The sequence below is a fragment of the Nelumbo lutea genome, chromosome 2 (genome assembly GCF_056320005.1).
Source record: "Nelumbo lutea isolate HS-2025 chromosome 2, American lotus-T2T, whole genome shotgun sequence".
NCBI classification, from domain to species: domain Eukaryota; kingdom Viridiplantae; phylum Streptophyta; class Magnoliopsida; order Proteales; family Nelumbonaceae; genus Nelumbo; species Nelumbo lutea.
This window is the reverse complement of record NC_142685.1, coordinates 37008615-37033916: the sequence shown is the minus strand read 5'-3', so window position 1 is coordinate 37033916 and position 25302 is coordinate 37008615. Positions and strand designations below refer to the sequence as shown.

At 34.7% G+C, this 25302-nt stretch overlaps 1 protein-coding gene across 1 annotated transcript; it reads left to right on the top strand.

The window, feature by feature from the left end:
* Window positions 1-18940: 18940 nt before the first annotated feature.
* Window positions 18941-23773, top strand: LOC148869904 (protein SUPPRESSOR OF MAX2 1-like). The gene is made up of 3 exons (XM_088967322.1): window positions 18941-20963; window positions 21395-21683; window positions 21784-23773. Exons 1-3 carry the CDS (start codon window positions 19744-19746, stop codon window positions 23419-23421), a joined length of 3147 nt encoding a protein of 1048 aa, XP_088823448.1. The 5' UTR covers window positions 18941-19743; the 3' UTR covers window positions 23422-23773.
* Window positions 23774-25302: the final 1529 nt, after the last annotated feature.

Sequence of the window (25302 nt, the reverse complement as noted above, 5' to 3'; positions counted from 1 at the left end):
GTTTTTAATAATTTTGTTTATGTTTAAAATACCCTGAAATGATGCTCTTAAAGCATCAAAATTCAGAGTTATAAAAAAAAAAACACTCCTTAATGAAAGGTTGATTAAGTAAATAGGTTGTAAAATATATGGGATGTCTTAATAAAATGAAAACTATAAAGTAGGAATGGCAATGGAGCAGGTTCGGGGTTGGAATCATATTCTCCGTCCCCGACCCCAATTCTGAAATTAACCCCCATCGTCGATCCCCAATGGGGATGGGTTCCCCATGGGCCCCATCAGGACCTAATTCCCCAAAATGTTTTCAGATAATAGTATTTTTTAAAATAAATAACAAATTTAAATTATAAATAATGTTTTAAATATATTTTGATATATATATAATATAAATAATATAATAGTATATTTATTATAAATAACATTTAATACATATATAATCGGGGTCGGGGTAGAGTGGGGACTGAGGTCCACACCCCCAACCCCGACTGGGGACTCCTATTAATCCCTACTCCCGCCCCCGCCCCGCCAAAACAATCTCCATCCCTAGCCCCATCGAGTCGAGGAAGTTGGGTCCTTGTCGAGGATGGGGAAAATTGGCATCCCTAAAGGTGTGTTCTAGTAAATGACCCTAATAGAAACATATAAGAGTATACAATTGTTTTATATTTTCAACTTTTTAAATAATTAATAATTATTCATATTTTATATACTACTTTTAATAAATTTTTATGACACAAAAATAATAATAATAAATTTAAGTTAGGTTTATTCATCAAACTGATGAAACCGGCCAACCCGATCAACTCGACTTGAGTTGCTCGATTTTCTAGTATTTTAGGTCGGCATTGAATAAAAAATTTTCCAATTCGACCAGCAAGTTGGATTAGTTTCACTTTGGTCATTTGTAAATCGACCAAAATCGAACGACCTAACCAGGGATATATATTAATATTTTATATTTTAAATATAATTTTTAATATAAAAAAGTGGAAATTTTCCCAAATTTCTTAGTTTAAAATGTTTTATATCATAAAGATGATTTTCAAATTTATTTTTTAATAATTGCACTGTATTTTTTAAAATTAAATTAAATTTTTTATTTTAAACATTTTGAGTCAACTAACCAAACCAAAAAATTGACCCAAACCGGTACAACTTGAGTGGGTTGGATTTTAGAAAAAAGTCAAATTAGTTTTAGCTTACCGACTCCCCAACCTAACCGAGTCAATTTGGTTCGCCAAATAGCATACGATAGAACCGAACCAACTCACAAACACTCATAATTTCATCTAAATTAATAGTCTCATCTCTCATAAATAAGAATAGTTTAATCTCCAATAGTTATTAAAAATTTATAGCAAAAATACATAATTATTGAAAATGTATTGATAATGAAAAAAATACAATAATTACAAAAATACAATAAGTACTAAAATTATATTAGCATAGTCAATAAATAGTATAATATCAAATAATAGTTTAATTTCTAATAAAATTTAATCAATAAGTTATAACAAAAATATAATAAATACAATAAGTACAATAAATTAAATTTAAAAATTTCAATAATAGTTGTTTAATCTCCAATACCTATTAAAAGTTTTATGTTAAATATCAAAACAAAATAAATTTATACAAAATCATTGAAAATACATTTATCACAAAAAATAATAAATAATTTCTAAAATATAATAAATATTAGTTTTAGTAGATATAATTATATAATAAATACGGATTAGGAGTTTAAAATTATTAAAATTAAATATTATTTTTTAAAATTTATTTTCTAGAATTATTACTTGATATAATTGAGATTAGTTATTTACAATGTTATGTAAAAATATTAAATTATTATTAATTTCAACATTATGTTATAAATATTTTTCTAATTTTCAGGATTTTTTTTAATTTATTACATAATTTCTTTGTTTTAACTATTTACAATCTAGTTATGTTAAATACTTTTTATTTAAAATATTTATTTATTTATTTAAATACTTAAAAATATGTAAAATATTTAAAATTTAAAATATGAATTATTTATTGAATTTAATTATCCATAAAATCATAATTTATACTATTATTACATAATTTCATCATTAATTTTGTAATATCTTAAATTAATATTAATTTCAATATTTTGTTACAAATATTTTTCTACTTTGAAGAAACTTTTTAAATTTATTACATAATTTCATGATTTTAACTATTTAAAATCTACTTATGATAAGTATTTGGTTATTTAAATATTTAAAAAACATTTAAGTTGATAGTCTGAAAAGCATAATTTAAATTTCTAGTACATCATTTCGTGATATTTTAAAGTTAATATATATTTTTTCTTAGAATATTTAAATAATTCTTAATTTTTTAATCTAAGATAGACATAGATAAAAAGTAGGAGAGATGATAAATAGGAATTAGAGATAATTTAGGAAAGAAACTCTACTAAATTAGAAATTATCTTTGAGATAAATGGGAATTAGAGATAATTTGTAAGATAAATAGGAAATAGAGTTAATTTTTGAGAAATTAGGGGATAATGGGGGAGGTAGTTTAGGAGAAATTTAGGAGAAGAGATTATTTAGGTTATCGGGAAAGTGCATCTCATTGGTTGTTTTGAAAATGACATGGAATAAAAAATAAAAAATTCAAAAAAAAGGAGAAAATTTGTTGGCCATTTTGTATAGATGAGGGCGTTCTTTTTTTTTTCTTTTTCTTTTTTTTTTTTTGGATTTCAGGAGGGGGAAGGTTTGGTTCCCATTGGCCAAGAATCCCATGTTCTTTTTTTAGATTAATGTGGGGACTAGGGAAAGTTTATTTTCTTGGGTGTAAGTGATACCCATCTTCTAGGTGGGTAAACAACTTTCCCACCTAGGGGGGAAGTTTCCAACACTTAAATGAGACAAAAATGCCCAACCCCTTTTAATAATGGATTTATATGGGTTACAAAAGGAAAAGGAAGTGGTGAGGCATGCCTAAATTAACTTCCTCAATGGCCTAGTATATCTTTTACTAGGCTTAATCTTTATGACAGTAAGTTAAAGGCAAGCAAGTGTTTATTATCTATTTATGGTTAGTGAAGAAGTAACAATAAAAAGTATGTTATTGTTAACTTTTACTAGGCTTAATCTTTATGACAGTAAGTTAAAGGCAAGCATGTGTTTTTCCTCCAACCAATATAAATCAAGGAGTTAAAGTAAATTGCAAATATAAAATAAAAATAAAAGAAGTTCATAAAAGAGGAATTGTATTAAAAGTCATATAATAAATAGAAATAAATTTAGCTTAACCTATTCTTTCTTTTTTTATAAGTATTAGTAAGTTTGCACATGCTTTGCACGTGGCAACTCTAGATTATGATAATTATAATAATAAAATATACAAAATTTTCTATAAACTTTATGTATTTTTATTTTAAGTTTTTATATTTTTATAATTAATCAAATGCACATTGAAAAATCCAAATCTGATTACATAAACACTTCATCCAAATATGTGATAATCAGATATAATTGTGAAGCTTTAAGTATCATTGACAGGCCTACTAGCTTGGGTAGACACTTCTTTGTATAGTGTTTCATATTTTTGGTGTACCTATTTTCTTTTGTTCATTTATCAAAAAAAAAATGTAAGGTTTAAATAGAGACAATTTAATAAGGTGAAAAGTGGTAGTTCAATTTACAATTTAAGCCTTACAATTAAATATAAACTAAATTCAAAAATGAGTATTTTAGTTACTGTTTTAAAAATCAGACCAAACTAGACACTCAAACCATTTGGCCAAGGAATTGATTAGGTCACCAGTTCCGTTTTGGCCCTGAATCGCTATTTTATAAAAAAAAAAAAAAAACCGTTGAAATGGTTAGAGAATTGCTAACCTGAATGATTTAACCATTAAAATGTTCGACTTGGTTAACAGTTCTTAGGTTGCTTTCAAATTAATTCTTTTTATTTCTTTTAAAATAGGATTTTTAGTTTTTCTGTTTTGATTTTGAGTTTTTTTTTTCATTTCTGTGATTCTTTTTAAGTTGTAACAGACTAATAAAAAAATGCAACTTAAATCGAAAAATCGAAGCAAGAAATGAGAGATTAAGCATTGATCTTATATTGAAAATCCGAGATACACAAACGAAGCAAACAATCTAGGATATGAGAGATTTAGAGAGATAAGAGAGATGTAAGAAGAGGGCAAACGATGTTGTAAGGATGGTAATGATGAACATGGAGATAACCGTCGTCGGTGGTTCCTTCTTCTTCTTCTTCTCAGCTTTAACGAATTGCCTCCTTCTCAAAGTCTCACACTCCCCTCTCACAATGATGTATATATACGTACTGTGGACTTAAACCTAATCCGAATCTAATGTCAGAATAAAAAGTTACATTTTGTTTTACATTTTACCGATTTCACCTGTTCAAATTGGACAGTTGAACTGTTGACTTAGAAATTGGAAGCCAAAGTGGATTTGTTTCCTTATTGGTTTTTAAAACCTTGATTTTAGTCAAAAGAAAGTTTCAAAATCTTTATTTTTATTTTTAATAGTAGTGTAAATATAAAATTATAGATGTGTTCAATTTTTTCTATAATTTTTTTTGTATTTTTGTGTGTAAAAATAATTTTGATGTGTCACACTTACTTTGTTTTTAATATGATAAATACATGATATTATACATGTACTTGAATGCTTTTTTTGCAAAAATTTATGTATTTTTTATTTTTGTATATTTATTTTTATTATATTTTATTATTTACTTATGGCATTAAAGGTTCACACATATAACAAAAAAGTTGAACTATTTATTATTAATTTTTATATTTCATTTTTCTATTAGTCCTAAATTATGTATTTAATGTTCATTATCATTAAAAATAATTCTTGTTTATTACACTTATTTTTTAATTTGATTAACAAAAATATCATAATTGTGTCTAATGTTTTTCTACATTTTTTATAATTTTCTATATTTATTTCTATTTCAAAAGTTTTATTACCTAACTATGAATTAATAGGTTGATCGATTTGATTTAAATGATTGAATTGCTTAGCCACCAATCGCTAAAGAATGGTTTTGTTTTTGAGTTACTTTTAAAATATATGGGTTTATATTGTTAAAAGTATTGTTATATATCTAATTAATAGCATTTATTAGTGAAAATAACTTAAAAATATAGGATTTAATAAGAGAAAATGGGATATAATACTTTAAATATAAGACTCAATGAGAGGGGGTTAAATGATGTGGAAAGTAATAATTAAAGTTACATTTTCTATCCTTACAATTAGAGATTGATTAAATATACACAAATATGGTCATTTTAGCAGCCATTAAAACTGACATTAAAGTTATAATAAAATGACTTTTATATGCCCTTTTCAAACAAAGAAATAGAGGATAATTTTATTCCAAAAAAAGTTCCACATTGCATGCACACTTTTATGTATAGTATAGATTTATTACAATGTCTCATGATAGCATAGACATATTAATTTTAGCCCACCAACTCATCTCTAAAGCATTATTATTGGAGACACCGGGGCTATTACATGAGTTGGGATCACCTACCAACAAAATAGGTTCAAACACCCTCTCAACAACATCTAACACCACACATCTCATACATGGTGGGTCCCACTTTTATGGTGGGCCTCAATTTTTATAGCAAAATGTACGGTGTCAGATCAAGTTGGTAGGGGGTCGGAAGTTGTTCTGTTGGCGGGTGATCCGGCCAACTCGCTATTATCCATCTCCTATTGGTGAATTCTTTAGAATCACCACCGAGTTGTCTGTGACATTGCTGGTGTTTGAACATGTAATGTTGAGTTAAAACGTCATTTATACTTAAAACACCACTATCTGTGATTGAATCTTTGGTGAAGAGAGTATTTTTTTTTTTCTTTTTTTTTTTTTGGGTGTTTAGATTTCGATTCGTCCCAAAGCAGAAAACATATATCAAATTGATGTTAACAACCCCTAGAATGGATTTTTATACAAAGTATTTTATGACTTTTTTAACTAAAAATAACTCCAGAAACCAAATAGAAAATTGACCATTAAACTCAAAGCACCTATATATATATATATATATATATATATATATATATATATGGTGATGTGGTGGCTTTTATACTTGAAATGCCACTGGTACCAATCAGCCCTCTAATCATCCCCAATTGTAAAAAACTCCTCCAATCTCGGTCATCATACATGGTTTGACATATTAATATGGTGCCAAACGTTATTGCTCACTCTTGCCCAGCATCTTTTTTCTAGTCTACAGAACTGCCAAATTAAATGTAAACTGAGTTTGTTGAATGAAATTGGCCTCTGGGCCAATAAATTAGAAACATTGTTATGAAAATCATTTTTAAATTTGCTATCAAAGCTGCTACATGTCTAATCTCAGGTTTGAAGAAAAATTAAAGGTTGGGGGCGACAAGCCCACGTGAAAAGTAAATAAGAAAATAATTGCTTAGCATTGCTGGACTCGTAGAAACAATAACAAGATGTATGAAAAATGCTTCGTATACCATGTGCTTGGTTTACAATAATATGACTACATGAGGAGACGGATAGCTAACCATTAGCTAAGCCTTAAAGCCTTGTTCAGTTGAAATTCCTGTTTCAAATGATGTCAACCAAAATGAAACCAAATTCCTTTGATACAACCTAACCTTTTCATTTTTTTTTCTTTTTGATGTAATGATTTTGTTTTCTTGTGGCGATTTTTCATTTTTTTATTGACTAAAGAAATTCTTTATTAAATTAAGAGTCTAATCACCAATAAATAACAATAGTTTAATCTCTAAACTTTTTTGAAAATTTATAAAAAAAAACATAATTATTGAAAATAAATTTATAGGAAATACAATAGATATTTAATAAAAATAAAAAAAATTAAAAATACAACAAATACTGAAAGTATGTTAAATTAGTCAATAAATAGTGTAATCTCAAATTATAATTTAATCTCTAATAAAAATTAATCAATAAATTATAAACAATACATAATTACTAAAAATACATTTATAACAAAAATACAATAAGTTAAATTATAGTTGCTTAATCTCCAATAATTATTGACAATTTTCTGTTAAATAACAACACAAATATAGATTTATAAATAATTATTGAAAACATATTTATCAAAAAATACAATAAATAATTACTGAAATGCAATAAATATTAATTTTAGTATATATAAATATATACTGAATATACACTATTATTGTAAAACAATTACTAATAAATATTAATTTTTTGAAAGTTGTTTTCTATAGTTATTAATTTATATAAGTGAAATTAGTTATTTACAGTATCATTTAGTTATTTAAATAATATTGTTATTTAAATTTTTAAGATATTAATTATTTACTGAATTTAATAATCCATAAAATGATAATTAGTACTATTATTACATAATTCATTATTAATTTTTTAAAATATTAAATTATTGTTAATATGAAATCTATTACAATTATTTGGGTAAAAAAAACCTCCCCTGAGTTTTCTGACAATCATAAAAACCTCCCTTGTGTTTTCATTTTAATAGAAACCTCCACTGTACTTTTTAGAAAACATGCAACCACCTCCCTTCTTCGGTTGAAAAGCCAATTTAATGTGCTTGTTTTTTGAAAATGCCTATTTTTCCTATCTATTTAGATATAAATTTATTAAAATTCCCTCCAAAACACTGTTCATTTTCTTCTGAGAACTGAGAACCAAATCCGCCAGCCTTCTCTCTCTCAAGTTTGTTTCACTGTTTTTTGTCTGCCATATCCATCGCATACCCATGGCCTTGATCAATTCTATAGTCTCCTTAGGGTGTCGTATAAATGTTTTAGTGGATTGGCAACGGTATGGAACCCACCATTGTAGTAAACAAAAGCATTTGAGTAGAATTTTTGGAGATCAAGTGCTCTGTAATCAAGGATCTTCTGTGCTTCTAGTAGGCAGTAATGAAGATCTAAATCCCCTCTATGCTTCGAGCATCTTTTTACTTTTCAAGCAAAATCTAAATCCCCCTGTGCTCTGTAATCAATGTTTTGTCAAAATTTAGAACACCATAATCAAATTAACATATATAGATGAAATTAAAAAATTTTGAATTACCCATGTAATTGAGAGTATAAGACAAACCATTGCAACCACAAGCCTTGACACCAAGCTTCAGAAACTAGCTTTGTCATTTCTCTAATATATGGTGTATTCTAATGACTACAACGCCCATTAGCATAAGTATTTGTTCTAGCTTTGGACCAACCTGTAAATGTTCTTTCTGGCTGTTTTTACCCTTGCTTTGATCTGCTCCAACTGTGCCCCTTTTTTTAATCTTATCACAACTTCCTACTTCCCAAGAGAAAATACATTTTGCTGTTAAAAACTCTCAAAACCAACCAAAGTCTACCTGTTTAGAAGATGATTCTCACCTTTGCTCGGTTGATGGGTCGAAGAGGAAGAAGAAGAAGAAGAAGAAGAAGAAGAATCTTTGTTGCTGAAGTCGAAGCCCATGAGATTGGAGATGGTGTCAAATTCCGATTAGAGGTCTTGCAACGCCAAATTATGACTATGCTTCACATCAATGAAATCAGAGATGATAGCTCCTCTACACAAATTTGGTTCAGATAGAGAAATAAATATCAAAATCAAATAAACCCAGAGTGATTCCACTACACACGCCTTTCATTAATAATGCATACATTATACTTACATCCCTGAGCCATCCATCCAATAATACCATAAACGAATAAAATCATAACTTTGCTTTTTCTTTTTGGTGCAAACATCTCTAATGGAGGGCAAATGAAAGTACGAAGAAGAAGAATACATAACGTATGATGGAGATCATGGGTGATGAGGAGGGGCATGTTTTGAAAATTTAATCAACAAGTAAGGACATTTTTGTGTTTTACATGAGAGAAGACCAGCAACTCTAGTCCTGAGTTCTCGAGAAAAAAATTAGTGTTTTGAAGGATATTTTAATAAATCTACATCAAGGAATAAGGGCAAAATAGGCATTTAGAAAAAACAAACACATTAAATTGGCTTTTCAACTAAGAAAGGGAGGTAGTTGCATGTTTTCTAAAAAGTACAGGGGAGGTTTTTATGATTGTTAGAAAACTCAGGGGAGGTTTTTGTATTTTACCCTAATAATTTTTCTACTTTTAAGAAATTTTTTAAATATATTACATAATTTCGTTATTTTAACTATCTAAAATGTAGTCATGTTAAATATTTCGTTACTTAAATATTTAAAATTTTTCATTATTTGGATATTATTTACTTTTAAAGTTATATGTAATATTAAATATTCTATTATATAATTATTTATCTATTTTTAATGTTTTGTTATTTAAGATATTTTGTTGTTAAAATATTTAAATACTGTTTTGTTTTTATTGTTTGAGTAACACTTGAATTTAATAATTCGTAAAATTATAATTTATATTGTTACTACATAATTTCACGATGAATTTTGTAAAAATATAGAATTATGAATAATATGAATATTATTAAATCTATGAATTTTATTAATTGAAACTTTCTTTAGATAGATGTAGATAAAAAGTGGGGGAGAGGATAAATAGGAATTAGAGATAGTTTTGGAGAGAATCTCTCTACTAAATTAGATAAAATTTAAGAAATAAATAAGAGTGAGAAATAATTTTAGAGATAAATAGGAATTGGAGACAATTTAGGAGAAAGTGGGGGAAAGTGGTGCCACTTGACTAAACATTAGAAAAGCAAATCCCTCTTTCTTTAAGGTTGTTAGAAATATTTAAGCCTATGTTATTTCCTTATTGCTTTAATGGATAATTATGTGAAATTCAAAAAAAAAAAAAACAGGAAATTGGTAAGGGGGGTTTGGAGCAAGGAGAGGCATGGTGATGTAAACCGTCTTAAGAGAGAGAGAGAGAAAGAGAGAGAGAGAGAGACTAGTCTAGAACACTGGATCTAGGCCACATTTTGTCTTAAAGTATGACTTGAATCTATAGTGTATTAATCCATGATCAATCATTCACTCATATCAGTTAGGTCATCGATTCCCTTATTGCAATATTCCTTTGGTCATGATCTATGCATGATTTATGCAATTCTCATGGCTTGTAGTTCACAACTTAATCTATTTAGGGGTAGCATGCATGGTTCAAAATATTGCAATATGTATATTAGTGTGTATCCTATATACGATATATATCAACTTTTAGAGTCATTGATATTTTACATTTAAGTTTTAACATTCATTGACAGAGCCCATCAAGCTGGAAAATGAAACCATTGAACCAGGGCAGATGATTCTCTGAGACAGTGGGACCCCTAGAAGAAGAAGAAAACCATTTAAACAGTAAACTGATGAGAATTAATTTACATGGGAAACTAACTTGAGAGTTAATTTACAGGTCAAGCCTTACCTAGCAATATGTTTCCAAACTGCCTATTATACAATTGGGTATTGGTAGTAACTTAAAAGGAAAAAGTACAAGTTTCCTCTTTTTGGTATCATCATCACTATTATTAAAGTTCTGTTTGTTTGCAATGTAAATCTGAATCAAATACAAAATTTGCACCACCTTCCTCCTACCTCAATTTTCCCTCATATAAAGAGGGGACCGCAGTATCTTACTTCCAATACACTCCAGAACAAATAATCCCCCTCCTAACTCTATTCTCTTTTCATATATGGTGGGTACCACATCATTTGAGCTGGTATTTTATTTATCACAAATAAATAAAACAAAATCAAATCTGAAGCAAATAAACCAGAATTTGCATCCTCACTCCTTTGCATATATGTCAGTGCAAATGAAATTCACACTGCACAAAACTGAGCCCTAGGCTCAGTTTGAAAGTAGTATAAATACAAATATGCACAGTATAAATATATACAAAATAATATAAAATAAAAGATTTTGCGCTCTACATATTTATATTTGTACTCCTTCCAAATGAAGCCTAAGGAAGTGATTTGCTACTAAGGTCACCAAGTCTAAACAACCATGCATTAAAATTTCCATGTGCAGATAAATCGGGAGTTCAATGGGCCTCAATGAAAAATGCTTCTCTCACCCACTTTTCATGTAGCAATTTTTAATCTGGAAATTTCTATCCATGAATCAAACTGAACACTTTTAGGAGTATTAATTCAAATTTGAAAATGGATGTTTTGATTGCTTACATTCAATGAACAAAAATGCCAACAAAAATGGGCTGACGTCTCCTCTCATATAGAAGATTTGGACTAGGCACATGATTCCTCCATGTGGCTGAAGCCTATTTGATCCCAACTCGACTACCCATTCGTTCCTAATCAACTAAAACATCAACGTGAAGAAAAGTAAATCTTTAGGTCTAGGTGGCAAATCAATCAAAGAACAACAAATCAACTTGTATCTACTGCATGGCTTATTGCTGTAAGGTCAGATCATCACATGTTTATTGATTTATATGAATTTGAAAGGAAGAGATTCTTCATAGGACCATACAAGACGATGACAATCTAGCCAAAACAGATTAACATTATTCCGTTTGACAAAACCCAACACAAGTAAGTTCTAAGCTTTGTAGCTTGTTTTTTCTCTCTAAATGTATTTATTTATTTCCTTGTGAGGTGGGATCCTTGAGAAAAAAGAAGGGATTGTCCCACTTTTCTTAATATTCTTTTGGCTTCATATGCTTTTTTCACATGTAGAATAACATATTGACAACTCCTTGTGCTTACTATATTTAAATCAATTAACTTTGGATATACGGTTTTTTGTCCCTTATGCTCCCTAATTTCATTAATAATTTGTAAACTCTTGCACCCACAAACAATGCAATGCCTCTGCCTACTTTTTAGAGCCCTTTATTGTATTATAAATTAGGGTGGACCTAAGGTCTTGTCATTAGGGTGACCTTTAAATTTTGAATCCCTTCAGGGGGCAAGACAATAAGGTATTAGTCTCTCTCTCTCTCATAGGTACAGCAATTGCCAACCAAGTTGGATTAATTGAAGTTGAAAATACATGGTAAGTTCTGACCATAGATATATTTATGAAAGTCAGTTAAGGTTGTAACTGCTATTGAATTCAAAGCATTATTAATGCATGGTCCTTCAATTTTAAGTTAGGGAACTATTGTGACTACAGTTTGGACCAAAAGTGTGTAAATGAGATGAAACACATACACTTTTGTTTTCTTGTCACCATGTTAGACAAGTGTTAGCTTAAGCAATCTGTAGCAACACTTCGGCTACTTTGTAAAAAATACATACATAAATAAAATTTTATTTAACTTCTATATTATATAAAGTGGAAATTTTCTTTGATTTTCATTTAGGATATATAAATTAAATCTAAAATACCATATATCATATATGATTAATAATTAATATTTATTTGCATGCATGCGTGTTCTTTACAGTACTATTATGTGATAATGAACATATCTATACTATATTTCTAGATAATCCCCCACATTTCTTTTGATGATAAATGTTAAATGATTTTTGAACCTTAGCCGTACATTTTTCTTGTTTTCCTATTTTTTCTTTATTTTATCCAGTAAACTAAAGAAACTGGATAAGTATTACCCAATTTGGTTGACAAAGCTAATTAAAGAAGTAGATTTTCAATTGAAGTCTCACACTCACCATGTGCCAAGAACATGTCTTTCTATAATTAATACTTAACTATAACAGCTACTATACCCCAGCCAATAAATAGTAGCTACTAGCTAGAGGTAATACTTGTAGCAATTGTCAATAAACATTGAAACATACGCATCAGTTAAGGGGTGTTCACTAATATGTATGGTTTAGATTTTCAAAGCAAAAAAAAGAAAAAAGCCATGTCAGCAAAATTGTGTTGACAAATACCCCCACCCTAAGTTTTTGAATTTCAAATTTTCCAAGCCAAAGGCTTGAACCAAGTTAAAGGTATTGACCAGACCAGATAATTTATATGATCTTTAGGTGGTTTATCTTGACTTTTTAAAACACATTAAGAAACCTACTTTATGGCTTAACTGAACCTTAAAAGTGCAATCCAGTAATGAAAATTTTATGATCTGGTGTACTATTGATTCATTTATTTTATGCAACCATTAGGGTTTGTCAATCTTGGAAAGTTCTTTTTCTTAGTAGTTGAATGCTTAGGTGTAAAGTTTGGCCATTTAATATGTCTAACAGCGTCTATATTAGTACTTAATAAGAAAAGAAATATATATACACTATTAGTGGAAGAGGATTATTTTTACTTCCCTTGTTCCAAGTGTTTCTATTGTGGGTAAGTTCTAAGGATTCTGGAAGTCTAAAAGCCAAAGAGAAATGATGCCATGTTTCTCTGATCAAGCCTCATGAAGCATCTCCCAGTTGTCCTTGTTGAAGAAAATTTGCTATCAAATTCTTACTTTTTGTGATAGTTTCTTTCTTTTTCTTAAAAATAATACAACCCTTTTTCTTTCTTTTGTAAAGAAAACCAAAGGTCATCCTTGATTGATTGATGCTTCTCAGACCTAATTTATCTTCTCATAAAGCAAAATACCACTTTCTTTATTCTAAACTGAAAAGGTGTGGGAAAAGAAGAAGCTGGAAAGTCTACTACCTTTGAGTGCAAGAAGCTACCAAAGCCTTTAACTTTTCCTTTCTTTCTTTCTTGGGGGGTGGGAGGTGTTTGGATCTATAAGATAGTGTTGCTTAAAGCTTTGACCTTGGTGCCATGAGTATCTATATATCAGGTGGGTGGCTTGCATTAGTGAAAAGAGGAATGGACCCCTCATGCCTCATAATTTTCCATCAATATCAACCACTAAGAGAGCTTTTCTTGACTTCAAACTTAATTTGAATGGGAAGAGGGGATAAAAGGAGGGAGGCTATGTTCTTATGAAGCCACAAAGTGGGTTGAGAGATCCTTACAAATAGGGCCATGGGTTGATCCAGGAATACTTGCCTGAAAAATTAAGGATCTGTTTGAATCATGGTTTCTCAATGCCCTACAATTATTGGAGAGAGAGTGAAAAGGCATTAGGTCCTTTTAGTGGGCAAGCTTTTCTTTGATTAAGGAACCAACTATAACAAGACACTTGTCGTTTGTCGACCATCCTACTGTAAGAGAGAGAGATGTAAAAGTTGTGGGGTTGAGAGTAATGAGGTCATTTGATGCTTTGAGTGGAAAGTAATTATCATTACATAGCATCATACTTATGATTCTACCAAAAAAATTACTTAAAATGAGGGAATGGAAAAAAAAAAAAAAAAAAAAAATCTAAAGATAAAAAAGCAAAGAGGGTTCCACAAGGAAACTCCACCAAGGCCCTCTAACTGCAATCAAATTTTCTTTTGAGGAACAGGGCATATTCAAGATTTCTTATAGTTGCATTTATTCACATCAGCTTATTTTTCTTATAGTCCTGAATCCATTTTCATATATATTCAATCATAACTGCACTCTCATCAAACTCAACCTATCAACCTAGATCAGATGATTGGGTGAGTAAATTAACTTGGGTTCGATTTCCTACACTTTTTTCTCTTTTTGTTTTTTCCCTTCAACTACCTATTCTTAGGAGAATATATACACATGTCATGGACACTTATCATAGTTTGAATACAAGTGTACGTAGAAGATGAAGTGTAGGAAATTCAGACTCGGGAAAGGGTAAGCTCATCACTCATGTCCTAAGTAAAACAAGATTTTGCTTTGGTTTGATTTGATTTTCTTCACTCCAGGTCTGCTACAAACAAGCCTTGTACACAAATGGCTACATGATCCAAAGAAGAATAAACACGGGACGCCAGTGATCCATGCAAGTAGGGACTTGTATAGATTCTGGTGAGCTCACTCTGATTTGGGTTCATATTATAGCCCCATTACTACTTATACATATTCAATCTGTAGCCCATTATACACTTACTTTGATTGTAGCCGATCCAACCCTGGTTTTCCTAATGGAATCGTTTTTTGGGCTGGCATTCATGTGCTAGCCAACCAATTGCATTCATGTCCATGAGTCATCATCATCATTATGACATTATCCAACTACCCCTGCATGTGTTGCAGGAGTAGTGTGATGGAATTTGAGGAGATCGGTTTTCCTCATGGCAAGCCCGTGCTCACTGTTTTAACCGTTATTTGCAATCTTGTATTAAAAATATTTTTTTCGTGAAATAAAGTAATTAAATAGGGAGATATTCTCAATGCAAGACTGTAATAACTGCTCTAAGAGACATTGCCCTGACAGAAGTTAAACTCGAATTGGAGAGAGAAATTAACATCTCTCTCTATATATAAGGCATGTGATAGGGGTTAAGGGTGCAATCTAATCCAACTTTAACCAAAAAATTAGTGGACTTCAATATAATTTGATTAGGTTCGATTTGAGTTTGGTGTCAATTGAGTTCGAATATAAGGATAACTTCAGTCAATTTTCCAAATTCGATTTCAACTGATAAATATTCAGTTTCAAAATTCACCAGCATAGCTGGTATAAATATATAAAATAAAATTATTTTTTTTTTCAAATCACACTCGACCTTGAATTTAAATATAAGAGGATTTTAGTTGAAGTCAAGATATGCAGAAGTACAATTTGATTCGGTTGGAATATTGCACCCCTGGCTACAAAAAACATACACAGGTCATTCCATGATTACTTGGATTTGATCCAATGCCTCCATGCAACCATCTCAATTTTTGGGTCATCGGCCAAAATTCAATTCAGATAGATTTCATCCTCATAAGAACATCCTAACACTGTCCTTATACCCTTTTGTAGCCGTGCACTGGGAATATCTCCTACTATTATGCTTTTATTTTCTAAGTACACATCTGCACGGGGCTGTGAGGACGATGTGTAGACACTTTTATAAGGACCAAACCTCAACTCCCAAAAATTAAGTTTGAAGGGAAAAATCACAAAGAGAAAATTCTTGAAGGATTTTTTGTGCTACACTACAAAGCCTAAATTATGTCTAACAATTATGGTCTTGTTTGGCAATGTGCTCATCTGTTTTTCTTTTTTTAGAAATTCTTGTGTTAGAACAAAAATTTTATTTCTTGTTCCTTGGAAGAAACAGAGGCGTTTGACAAATTGTTTTTTAAAAATGGATTGTGTTCCACAAAAACAGAAATAGTGTTTGGATAACAACAATGATCTATGCAATAGTAGATGTTTAACTAAATTGGCATATAGTAGCTTGAGTTCATGAAGATAATAACAAATGAGGAGATGCATTTAGGAAGAAACAACAGAGTATAAAAAAACTTTTAGGACGAAAAAAAAAAAAAACAGAGCATACAAAATTAGAAACGCCAATAATGAAGAAAACCTTACCTATACGAGATTTTGACTAGAAAATGTTCATCGGAGATGATAAACTAGTCGTTCGCCATCAGTCATTTATGCATAGTGGGATTGCAGCAAAAGCACTGAGAACAAATGAAGAAAATTGCTAGAGGATTAGGACTTGGAGGGGTGGAGAATTTATGTCATCAATGCAAAATGATGACGATGCCCCTAACGTGTTCGTAAATAAACTAAGATGATGTGGGAACCGTGCATTCCTTGAGAATGTATTCTTTGGATGTGCCAATTTGTCACTCCCAAAGAACACATTTTTTGGGTGTTGTTCTCACTCGGAAATGATTTGTTTCTCATGTCTTTTTTTTTTTATTGCCAAACATGTTTCGGTTCTGTGAAAACACCGGGAACAAGAAAAACACTTCCGCGGAACATTGCCAAACAGGCCCATTCCTTCTTTTCTCTAATTTTGTGAGAAACCAAACACAACCTATGATAATCCAATCCTATATATATATATATATATATATATATATATATATATATATAAATCACGTTATTCACCTGAGCTTAGTATTCTATCAGGCATTCATGTGCTGATTAGGAATTGCACAAACCGGTCCCGACCCAATTAGGAATCAGGACACCAATCACAAAACCAAACCGATATAATTACTTTGGTCGGCTTGGCTCTGAACCCGATCCACTGATTTCTCTCTTATTGAAAAAATTAGGTTTGCTACAATTTCCCTTTTCCTTAATTAGTTTTGTGAGAAATCAACACATCATCAACCTGCAACAATCCTATGTATATAAAAAAGGGTAAATTATAGATAGGTACCTTATATTTTGGGGTAGTCACAGATAGATATTTTGAATTTTCAATTGCAATATTTGAGTACCCTGAACTATAAATATTGTATAATGTCAAAAATACTTTAATCATGAATTTTTGAGATCATTGTAAGGAATAAAAGCATCACTAGAGAATACCGTCATCAGAAAATTTGAATGTTATTTGATGTCCATGTAAAATCATCATCATGAAAAAACGTTTGATTACTTGAGAATGATCTAAAAAATATACGAAAAATATATTTTTAACATTATGTAATATTTAACTATGTATCTATTTTTGAGAGTTCATGATATTCAAGTGTTACAATTGAAAGTTCCGAACCTATCTATCACTACCCCAAAGTACGATACCTATCTGTAATTTACCCTATAAAATTTCTAGCTATACGCCTGGACCGAGGAATTCTCCTCTTCTCCATTGTAAGGATTGACGTGGCAGATCTTAAAAGGTTCCACGTCATCATCCCACATGTACCCTTGATTAAATAACCAGGATAACGAAGCATCCCTTTCTCAGAAGTCAGAACCTGCGATCCGCCTAGAAAACCGGCTCGCTCGAACGCTGTGGCGGCTTGAACCGGGACTAGTTATTCAACAAGAGAGATGTTTCTCTCTCGTCAGATTAGAATCTAATTAATCTCAGTATCTGCACCCTCAGTTAAGGGCCTCCTCATTGTAACACAACACGTTACGACTAATGAGCACTTCTTCAAAAAAGAAGCTGCAGGCCACGTGCGGTGTATGATGAAAGCCGTTCTCTTTACCAATGGCAATTTGTAAATTTCAGGAAAAATTAAGGGCATTTCAGAGATTAAATAAGTCTACGTGAGAAAAACAACAGGCTGCAATAAATGCAGAAAGTGTTCTTTCTATAAGTCTCCCTCTTTTTTCTCGGTCGCTGAAAAAATGACGCGGCCAAGATGCACGCGTCGGCTGAGCTCTTCCGAACCGCTACGATAAACCACGACTTATCACGATAAATTGATAAAACGCCGATATTCAGATGTCGGACGAGACACAATATGCGAAAGGCTGGAAGCGTTTTATCTATGGGAGGGGCCCACGAGACATGATCAGAACCATCTGATCTCAGAATAAAGTCACGTTGGGTTTGCATGCGCGACACGTGTCAATCTGGTGTTTTTACTAAGCCGGGACGCTGTGAAAGTTAATCTCGAGAAGCGCGTAAAAAGGTGAAAAAGAGAAAGGGAACGGGGGGGTTGAGAGCGTGCGTTGTGGAAAGCGAATATGATGATTTCGTTTTGCCGACTTTGAAGACTTAAAAAGTAGCGAAAAGGCTGAGGGAAAATATTTTCCGAAAAAAAGCAAAAGAAAATAGGAAAAGAGAGAAGGTTCAGAGGGAAAAAGGTGAAATCCGTGCGGTGACTTTTTTACTGGCAGAGGTTGCGTGTGAAAAAGCAGGGTTTCGAACATCCCCATAGAAAGAGGAGAGAGAGGAAAGAGAGAGGATTTTTCAAGTAAAATTTGTTACTTATTGTGGAGAGAGGGAGAGGGGGTAAAAAGAGGGTTAAATCGTTAAATCACTCATTAGTGGGTCATCAGTTGCGTAGACTGTAGACGGAAAAAGAGACTGAACTGAACTCATATTTAAATGGACTTTTAAGCAGAGGAGCCATGAAAAAGAGGGAAGAAAACCCACTTCAGAAATATCCTAAGAGGGAATTTCACCAAACCCGAAATCTTTCCAATGTAAAATATAGTTAAATTAAATAAAAAAATATTGCAAATCTCTCTCTCCTCTTTCTCTCTATCTCTCTAAATGTATGTAGTTTGTTAGAGCCATAAACAGTATTGTAATTGAATTAGGTTCAGTAGTAAAACGGTAGCTTTGATTTTCTTTGTTTTGTTTTGTTTTGGTGATTTTTTTTTTTTTTTCTGGGTTGCCTTCTCGTTTTGGTAGTTCGGGGGACGTATGCTTGTAATTGAATGAGAAAAGGACGGTAGTCTATCTTTTTTCACCCTGTGATGAGAAAAAGAAAAAAGGGTTCGGTTTTTATGTGAATGAGATGATCTGATGGCTTCTGTTCTTGCTCTCTCATGCGTTTGTTAGCGAGCGTGAGTCTAACTAGTTTTGAAGCGAGAAATAGAGATCTTTATTTCTGATGGGGGAGGAGAGAGGAGTGAATAAGTTTTCCATGAAAGTGCGAATTTGTCCACTCGTAAGCGTTCACACCTTACGAAACTTACGAAACTGAAACCCAGAACAACCTTCGAGGGGAACCCTGATTGTACTTGTTTTGCTGCTGCTGATAGGGGGAGAAGAAGAACAAGACCCATTAAGGATAGAGGCGAAAGAGGAAGACGACGCAGGGGGGAATTGAATTTTCGCTGTCTTTTGTTGATTTCCGGGGATGAGATGTCTTTGATGCTCTTGTTGGAGTTGAAGGATTTCAAGTACGGTTATTGGTTTCTGGATAGAGACAGACAGATTTAGATTGCTAGGTTTAATTCGAAATTGGGTTTCGTGTTTGAAGAAAGAAGGAACCTGACGAGATTCAGAGGGAGCTTTTGTTCTGTTTTTCACTTTGAATTGGTTGGACTTCGAAGGGGTGATCCTTTTTTTCCGGGTGAGATTTGTTTGGAACCATGAGAGCTGGATTAAGCACGATCCAGCAGACTCTAACGCCGGAGGCAGCCAGTGTTCTCAACCACTCGATTGCCGAGGCTTCTCGCCGGAACCACGGCCAGACTACCCCACTTCATGTAGCTGCTACCCTTTTGGCTTCGCCGTCCGGTTACCTTCGCCAGGCATGTATCCGATCCCACCCCAATTCGTCCCACCCGCTTCAGTGCCGGGCACTGGAGCTCTGTTTCAGTGTCGCACTCGAGCGTCTCCCGTCGGCGCAAAACCTCTCCCCTGGACACGAGCCCCCAATCTCCAATGCTCTCATGGCTGCTCTGAAACGTGCTCAAGCACATCAACGTCGGGGATGCCCAGAGCAGCAACAGCAGCCTCTCTTGGCTGTTAAGGTGGAGCTCGAGCAGCTCATTATTTCTATTCTCGATGACCCGAGTGTGAGCCGAGTTATGCGAGAAGCGAGTTTCTCAAGCCCTGCTGTGAAGGCCACTATCGAACAGTCTCTGAATGCTTCAAGCTCTGCTAATTCTCCCACAATTGGATGTGGATTGGGTTTCCGTCCAGCGCCCACGGCGACCACGATGGCAGCAGCAGGGACGAATAGGAACTTGTATTTGAATCCCAGGTTGCAGCAGGGGAATTCTCCTCAACCAGGGCAGCACAGAGGCGAGGATGTGAAGCGGGTTATAGATATTTTGCTGAGGACGAAGAAACGGAATCCGATTCTGGTCGGAGAGTCTGAGCTCGACGCAGTAATGAGGGAGCTCTTACAGAGGATTGGCAATAAAGAGGTCGGAGAAGGGCCACTCAGGAATGTTCAGGTGATCTCCTTGGATAAGGAATTTGCTTCTGATAGAACCCAGATCCCGACCAAGCTTAAGGAGTTGGAGAGTTCGATTGAGACCCGAATGAGTGGCAGCAATGGAGGTGGTGTGATTCTTGACTTAGGTGACCTGAAATGGCTTGTTGAGCAGCCCGTTGGAGTTTCGGGTTCGGTACCATCGGCTCAGCAGCAGGTTGTCTCTGAAACAGGTAGAGTAGCGGTATCAGAGATGGGAAAACTGTTGGTCAAGTTCGGTGAGGGCAAAGGCCGGCTGTGGTTGATTGGAATGGCGACTTGTGAGACTTATCTGAGGTGCCAGGTCTATCACCCTTCAATGGAGAATGACTGGGATCTGCAGGCAGTTCCAATTACTGCAAAATCGCCACATCCAGGACTGTTTCCAAGGTGCACCTCCAGTTCCTTCATTTGTTTTTTGGTTAAGTTCCAGTTCCTTCTTTAATTTTGAAACACAGAGCTTCAATTTTAATTTTCACTTTAGTTTGGATCAATTTCAAAGCACTTTTCTTAATTTCACTGATGAATTTAGCTATATTTTATCATTTACTATGTGAAAGTATCTTACTACAGTAGTTTGCTGTTGATTTTAAAATTTCCATCATTTGGATGACAAACTTGCTCAATATTGAGTTTTAAAGCTCAAATTCATGATGTTCACTTTTATGCTTCTTGTTTTATGATTGATTCAATCTAGGATGAAGTCTTCCTTATTCTGTTGTGCTTCTTATAGAGAAAAGAAAATGGAATTTTTTGGAATATATAAATGATGTTGCCCATTAGACTGAGGATTGAATGCTATTATACTTGTGGAATTTCAGACTTGGGAACAATGGGATTCTGAGCAGCTCAGTTGAATCTCTCACCCCTTTGAAGAGCTTCCCAATTGCGGCAACTGCTCTACAAAGGCGGCTGCCATCTGAAAACATGGATCCTGCTCAAAGAACAGCTTGTTGCCCTCAATGCATGAACAATTACGAGCAAGAACTAGCTAAGCTTGTAGCTAAGGAGGTTGACAAGTCTGCTTCTGATGCCAAAACAGAAGCCGCATGGACACCATTACCACAGTGGTTGCAGAATGCGAAACCAAACCTGAAAGATCAGTCACAGGTGTGCCCCATGAAGTCCCAAATCAACTTTCTCATTGTGAACTTAAATACAGCTTAGTTTTCCAACTAATTTCAATCAATCCTCTGTTTTATTTTTGTAGCTATCACAGACTAAGGAACAAGAATTGATGTGGAAGCAGAAAAATCAAGAATTACAGAAGAAATGGAACGATACTTGCTTGCGTCTTCATCCCAGTTTCCATCAAAATGTCAGCTCTGAAAGAATTTCTCCAACTCTTATTCCAATGACAAGCTTGTACAACCCAAAGCTGCTAGAACGCCAATCTTTCCAACCCAAGTTACAACTTACCAGAAACCTTGGAGGAACCCTGCAAATGAGCCAGAGTGAGGCTCCAAACCCACCATCCGAACGTGGTAGCACTCCACCAGGGAGCCCTGTAAGAACAGACCTTGTTCTTGGACGACCAAAGGTTACTGAAAATATGCCAGAGAAAACCCACAGTGAACGCATCAAAGACTTAGCTGGCTGTATTTCTTCAGAGACACAGGACAAACTCTCTGATTGGCAAAAGGAAAAACTCATAAGTCCATTGGATGCTGACTCGTTCAAGAGACTCCTCAAGGGACTAAGAGAGAAGGTCGCATGGCAGGCAGATGCAGCATCTGCAATAGCTACAACTGTGACACAGTGCAAATCAGGCAATGGCAAAAGGCGAGGTGCTGGCACAAAGGGTGATATATGGATATTGTTTACAGGTCCTGACAAGGTTGGCAAGAAGAAGATGGCATCGGCCCTGTCAGAGCTAGTCAACAGAACCAGTCCGATCACAATTCGTCTTGGCTCCAAGTCTGGAAATGATGAGGAACCAGAGATGAATTTCCGTGGGAAGACTGTGATCGATCGAATAGCAGAAGCTGTGCAGAGGAACCCCTTCTCAGTGGTCGTGCTTGAGGACATTGATCAAGCAGATATGCTTGTCCATGGAAGCATCAAACGGGCAATTGAGAGAGGTAGACTTGCAGATTCCTATGGCCGTGAAGTCAGCCTAGGGAATGTGATATTTATCCTGACTGTGAGTTGGTTGCCGGAAGATCTGAACAACTTGTCGAACTGTCTTTCGCTCCATGAGGAGAAGCTTGCAAATGTAGCCTGTAGTAGTTGGCAATTACAACTATCCATTGGCGTGAAGACTAGCAAGCGCTGTCTGGACTGGCTAAATGACGACCATAGGCTCACAAGGCCAAGGAAAGATGCAGCTCATGCTCTATCATTTGATTTGAATCAAGCAGCTGATGCAGAGGATGATGCAGCACAGGAGTCCTGCAACTCAAGTGACCTCACCATGGAGCATGAGCATGAAAATGGCCTCATGATCAAGCTCTCTTCCATGGCATCACTGTCACGAGAGCTGCTCAACTTCGTAGACGAAGCCATCGTCTTCAAGCCTGTCGACTTCAGCCCAATACGGAGCAAGATCGCCGGCACCATTACATCAAAATTCAAAGCCATTGTTGGGCATGGGCAGTCAATTGTAGTTGACAACGAGACACTGAACAAAATTGCAGGGGGAGTCTGGTTTGGCAGGACTGAGTTTGAGGATTGGACAGAGAAGGTCCTAGTCCCCAGCTTCCACCAGCTGAAAACAAGCTTATCATCTCCTACCGTCGCTGGAAACGATGGATTTTCCATAAAGCTCACCTCAGCTACAGACTCAGAGAGACGGACTGCCGGCGATTGGTTGCCGAGCAAGATCACGGTGACCATGGACGGGCTATGAAGACGGATTGATATGTACATATGTCTCTACATAGAGGGGGTGATAGTAAAGAAGGCGGCATATTGAGGGAGTAAAAGCTAAATACCAAAATATCAAAGAAAAACAGTTAGAAGGACAGAAACTTGGGAGAGTAACGGAATCGTTAACGGCCGGCGGATGTCACACAGAAATCCATAATTAAATTAAAAATTTTCAAGTAAGCTTTTTGAGGCTATTTATTATTGTTGTTGTCGTTGCTATCATGCTATTGGATTCATGTTAATTACGTGGGCCTTGGTTAATAAGAACAAATTCCCTCCCACAGATTCAATGTAAAGATAGGAAAATGAGAATTTCAATATTTTTCTTTCTATTTTTGTCTAATTTTGTGGATAAATGTGGACTATGTTAGTGGTTACCATTAATGAATCGTACACCATCAGATTGGAACCTTTTTATGTGGACTAAGTCGTTGGAATTAAGAGAAAAGCGAGTAGTTATCGTGTCCCATGAATAACATGCAAAGTCGGAAAGTCCTTTTGGACTGAGACTGAGAGCGCTTTTTGTTGATGTGGACAGTAGAGAACCGGCACGTGTTAATGCGGTGGGAGCGCGAATCCGTGGCTTTCCAGTTTGGTATACGTACCTTTATGCCCAGTTAATACGGCCACGTGTCGGGAATAATTTATTGGCAAGTATTTAGTTCTTCTTTCGGTGTGAACGCTTTTGGGGGGAAAGGATTCGAGCAATCTATATCCACACGTGTAAGAGTGAGGGAATGTAGTCCCCACACGCCCTGGACTACAACCACTTTGTTGGATTCCTCTAATCTTTTGGGGGGAAAGGATTGCTTGCATTTGAACTCGTGGGGAGAATTCCAGCAGGTCCACAACATTTAAACTCATCTTGTGGTCTTGGTCCAAGTCAGATTCTTCTCTCTTCACTTCCCAATGCTTTTCAAATTTCGATCCTAGAGCTGTCCATGGATCCGGTCTACCCGAGGAACCAATAATATCATTTTTTGTGAATAAGTACCTCGTCATCCCATCTGCTCTTAGGTGGCTGATGACTCAAGGGCTGAAGTGGAGTTTTTTGGCGTAGTGCAACCCGACTATTCCCTGTAGGAGATGATCTACTCATCTTTGTAGACGATGGGAACTAGTTGCCTGCAAGAGCTGAATCAGAGAACCTGGGGTGGCATACACGGTGGGGATACTCCGATGGCTAAATTAGCACATAGTAGAGAGCTTGAAGATGATATCAAAGAGTTAGAGAGCTAGAGAGCAGGGGTTACCATCTCTTTTCTCGCCTTCCTTCATTTCCTCCTTTGGGGGGTGAGGTCTTTATATATTGGAGTCCTCACGGGTTTGGTGGAGTAGTTCATGGATTCCCGTTGTGATGGGACCTGTTTTCGTGTTGTGTGGGGATAATGCCACCAACTAGTGAGGTTGCCCATTCCCGCCTGAATCGGGGAGTGAGTGAGCTAATATAGTCGTTACAATTCATAATCCCGTAAAATGCGGGGTACGGTGGTGAGCTCCTCGGGGTTGTCATGCGGTGGTCGGCCAGACTAGGAAACGAGCTACCTGTAAGGTGCCAGGCAGCTGCCTAGGGGTGAGCTGCCTGTGAGTGCCAGGCTCTGTAAGGTGCCAGGCTACATGATGGCGAGCTGCCTAGTGCTTGTAAGTGCTGCATGGTGGCGAGCTGCCTACTGCCTGCGAGTGTTGCATGGTGGCGAGCTGCCTACTGCCTGCAAGTGCTGCATGGGGGCGAGCTGCCTGTAAGTGGTTAGTTGCCTGGAAGTGGCGAGCTGCCTAGTTAGTTAGCACTTAGTTCTCATGAGGTGCTAGGTGTCATAATGTCATTGAAGTGCCAAATCCGCCCTCATCATTTGCCCCCACT

What these genes read in the sequence shown, in the direction of transcription:
- LOC148869904 (XM_088967322.1), top strand. Translation starts at nt 19,744, where the DNA reads ATGAGAGCTGGATTAAGCACGATCCAGCAGACTCTAACGCCGGAGGCA. An exon ending in CATCCAGGACTGTTTCCAAG is followed by an intron (nt 20,964 to 21,394) that starts GTGCACCTCCAG and finishes GTGGAATTTCAG; the next exon opens with ACTTGGGAACAATGGGATTC. An exon ending in ACCTGAAAGATCAGTCACAG is followed by an intron (nt 21,684 to 21,783) that starts GTGTGCCCCATG and finishes TTATTTTTGTAG; the next exon opens with CTATCACAGACTAAGGAACA.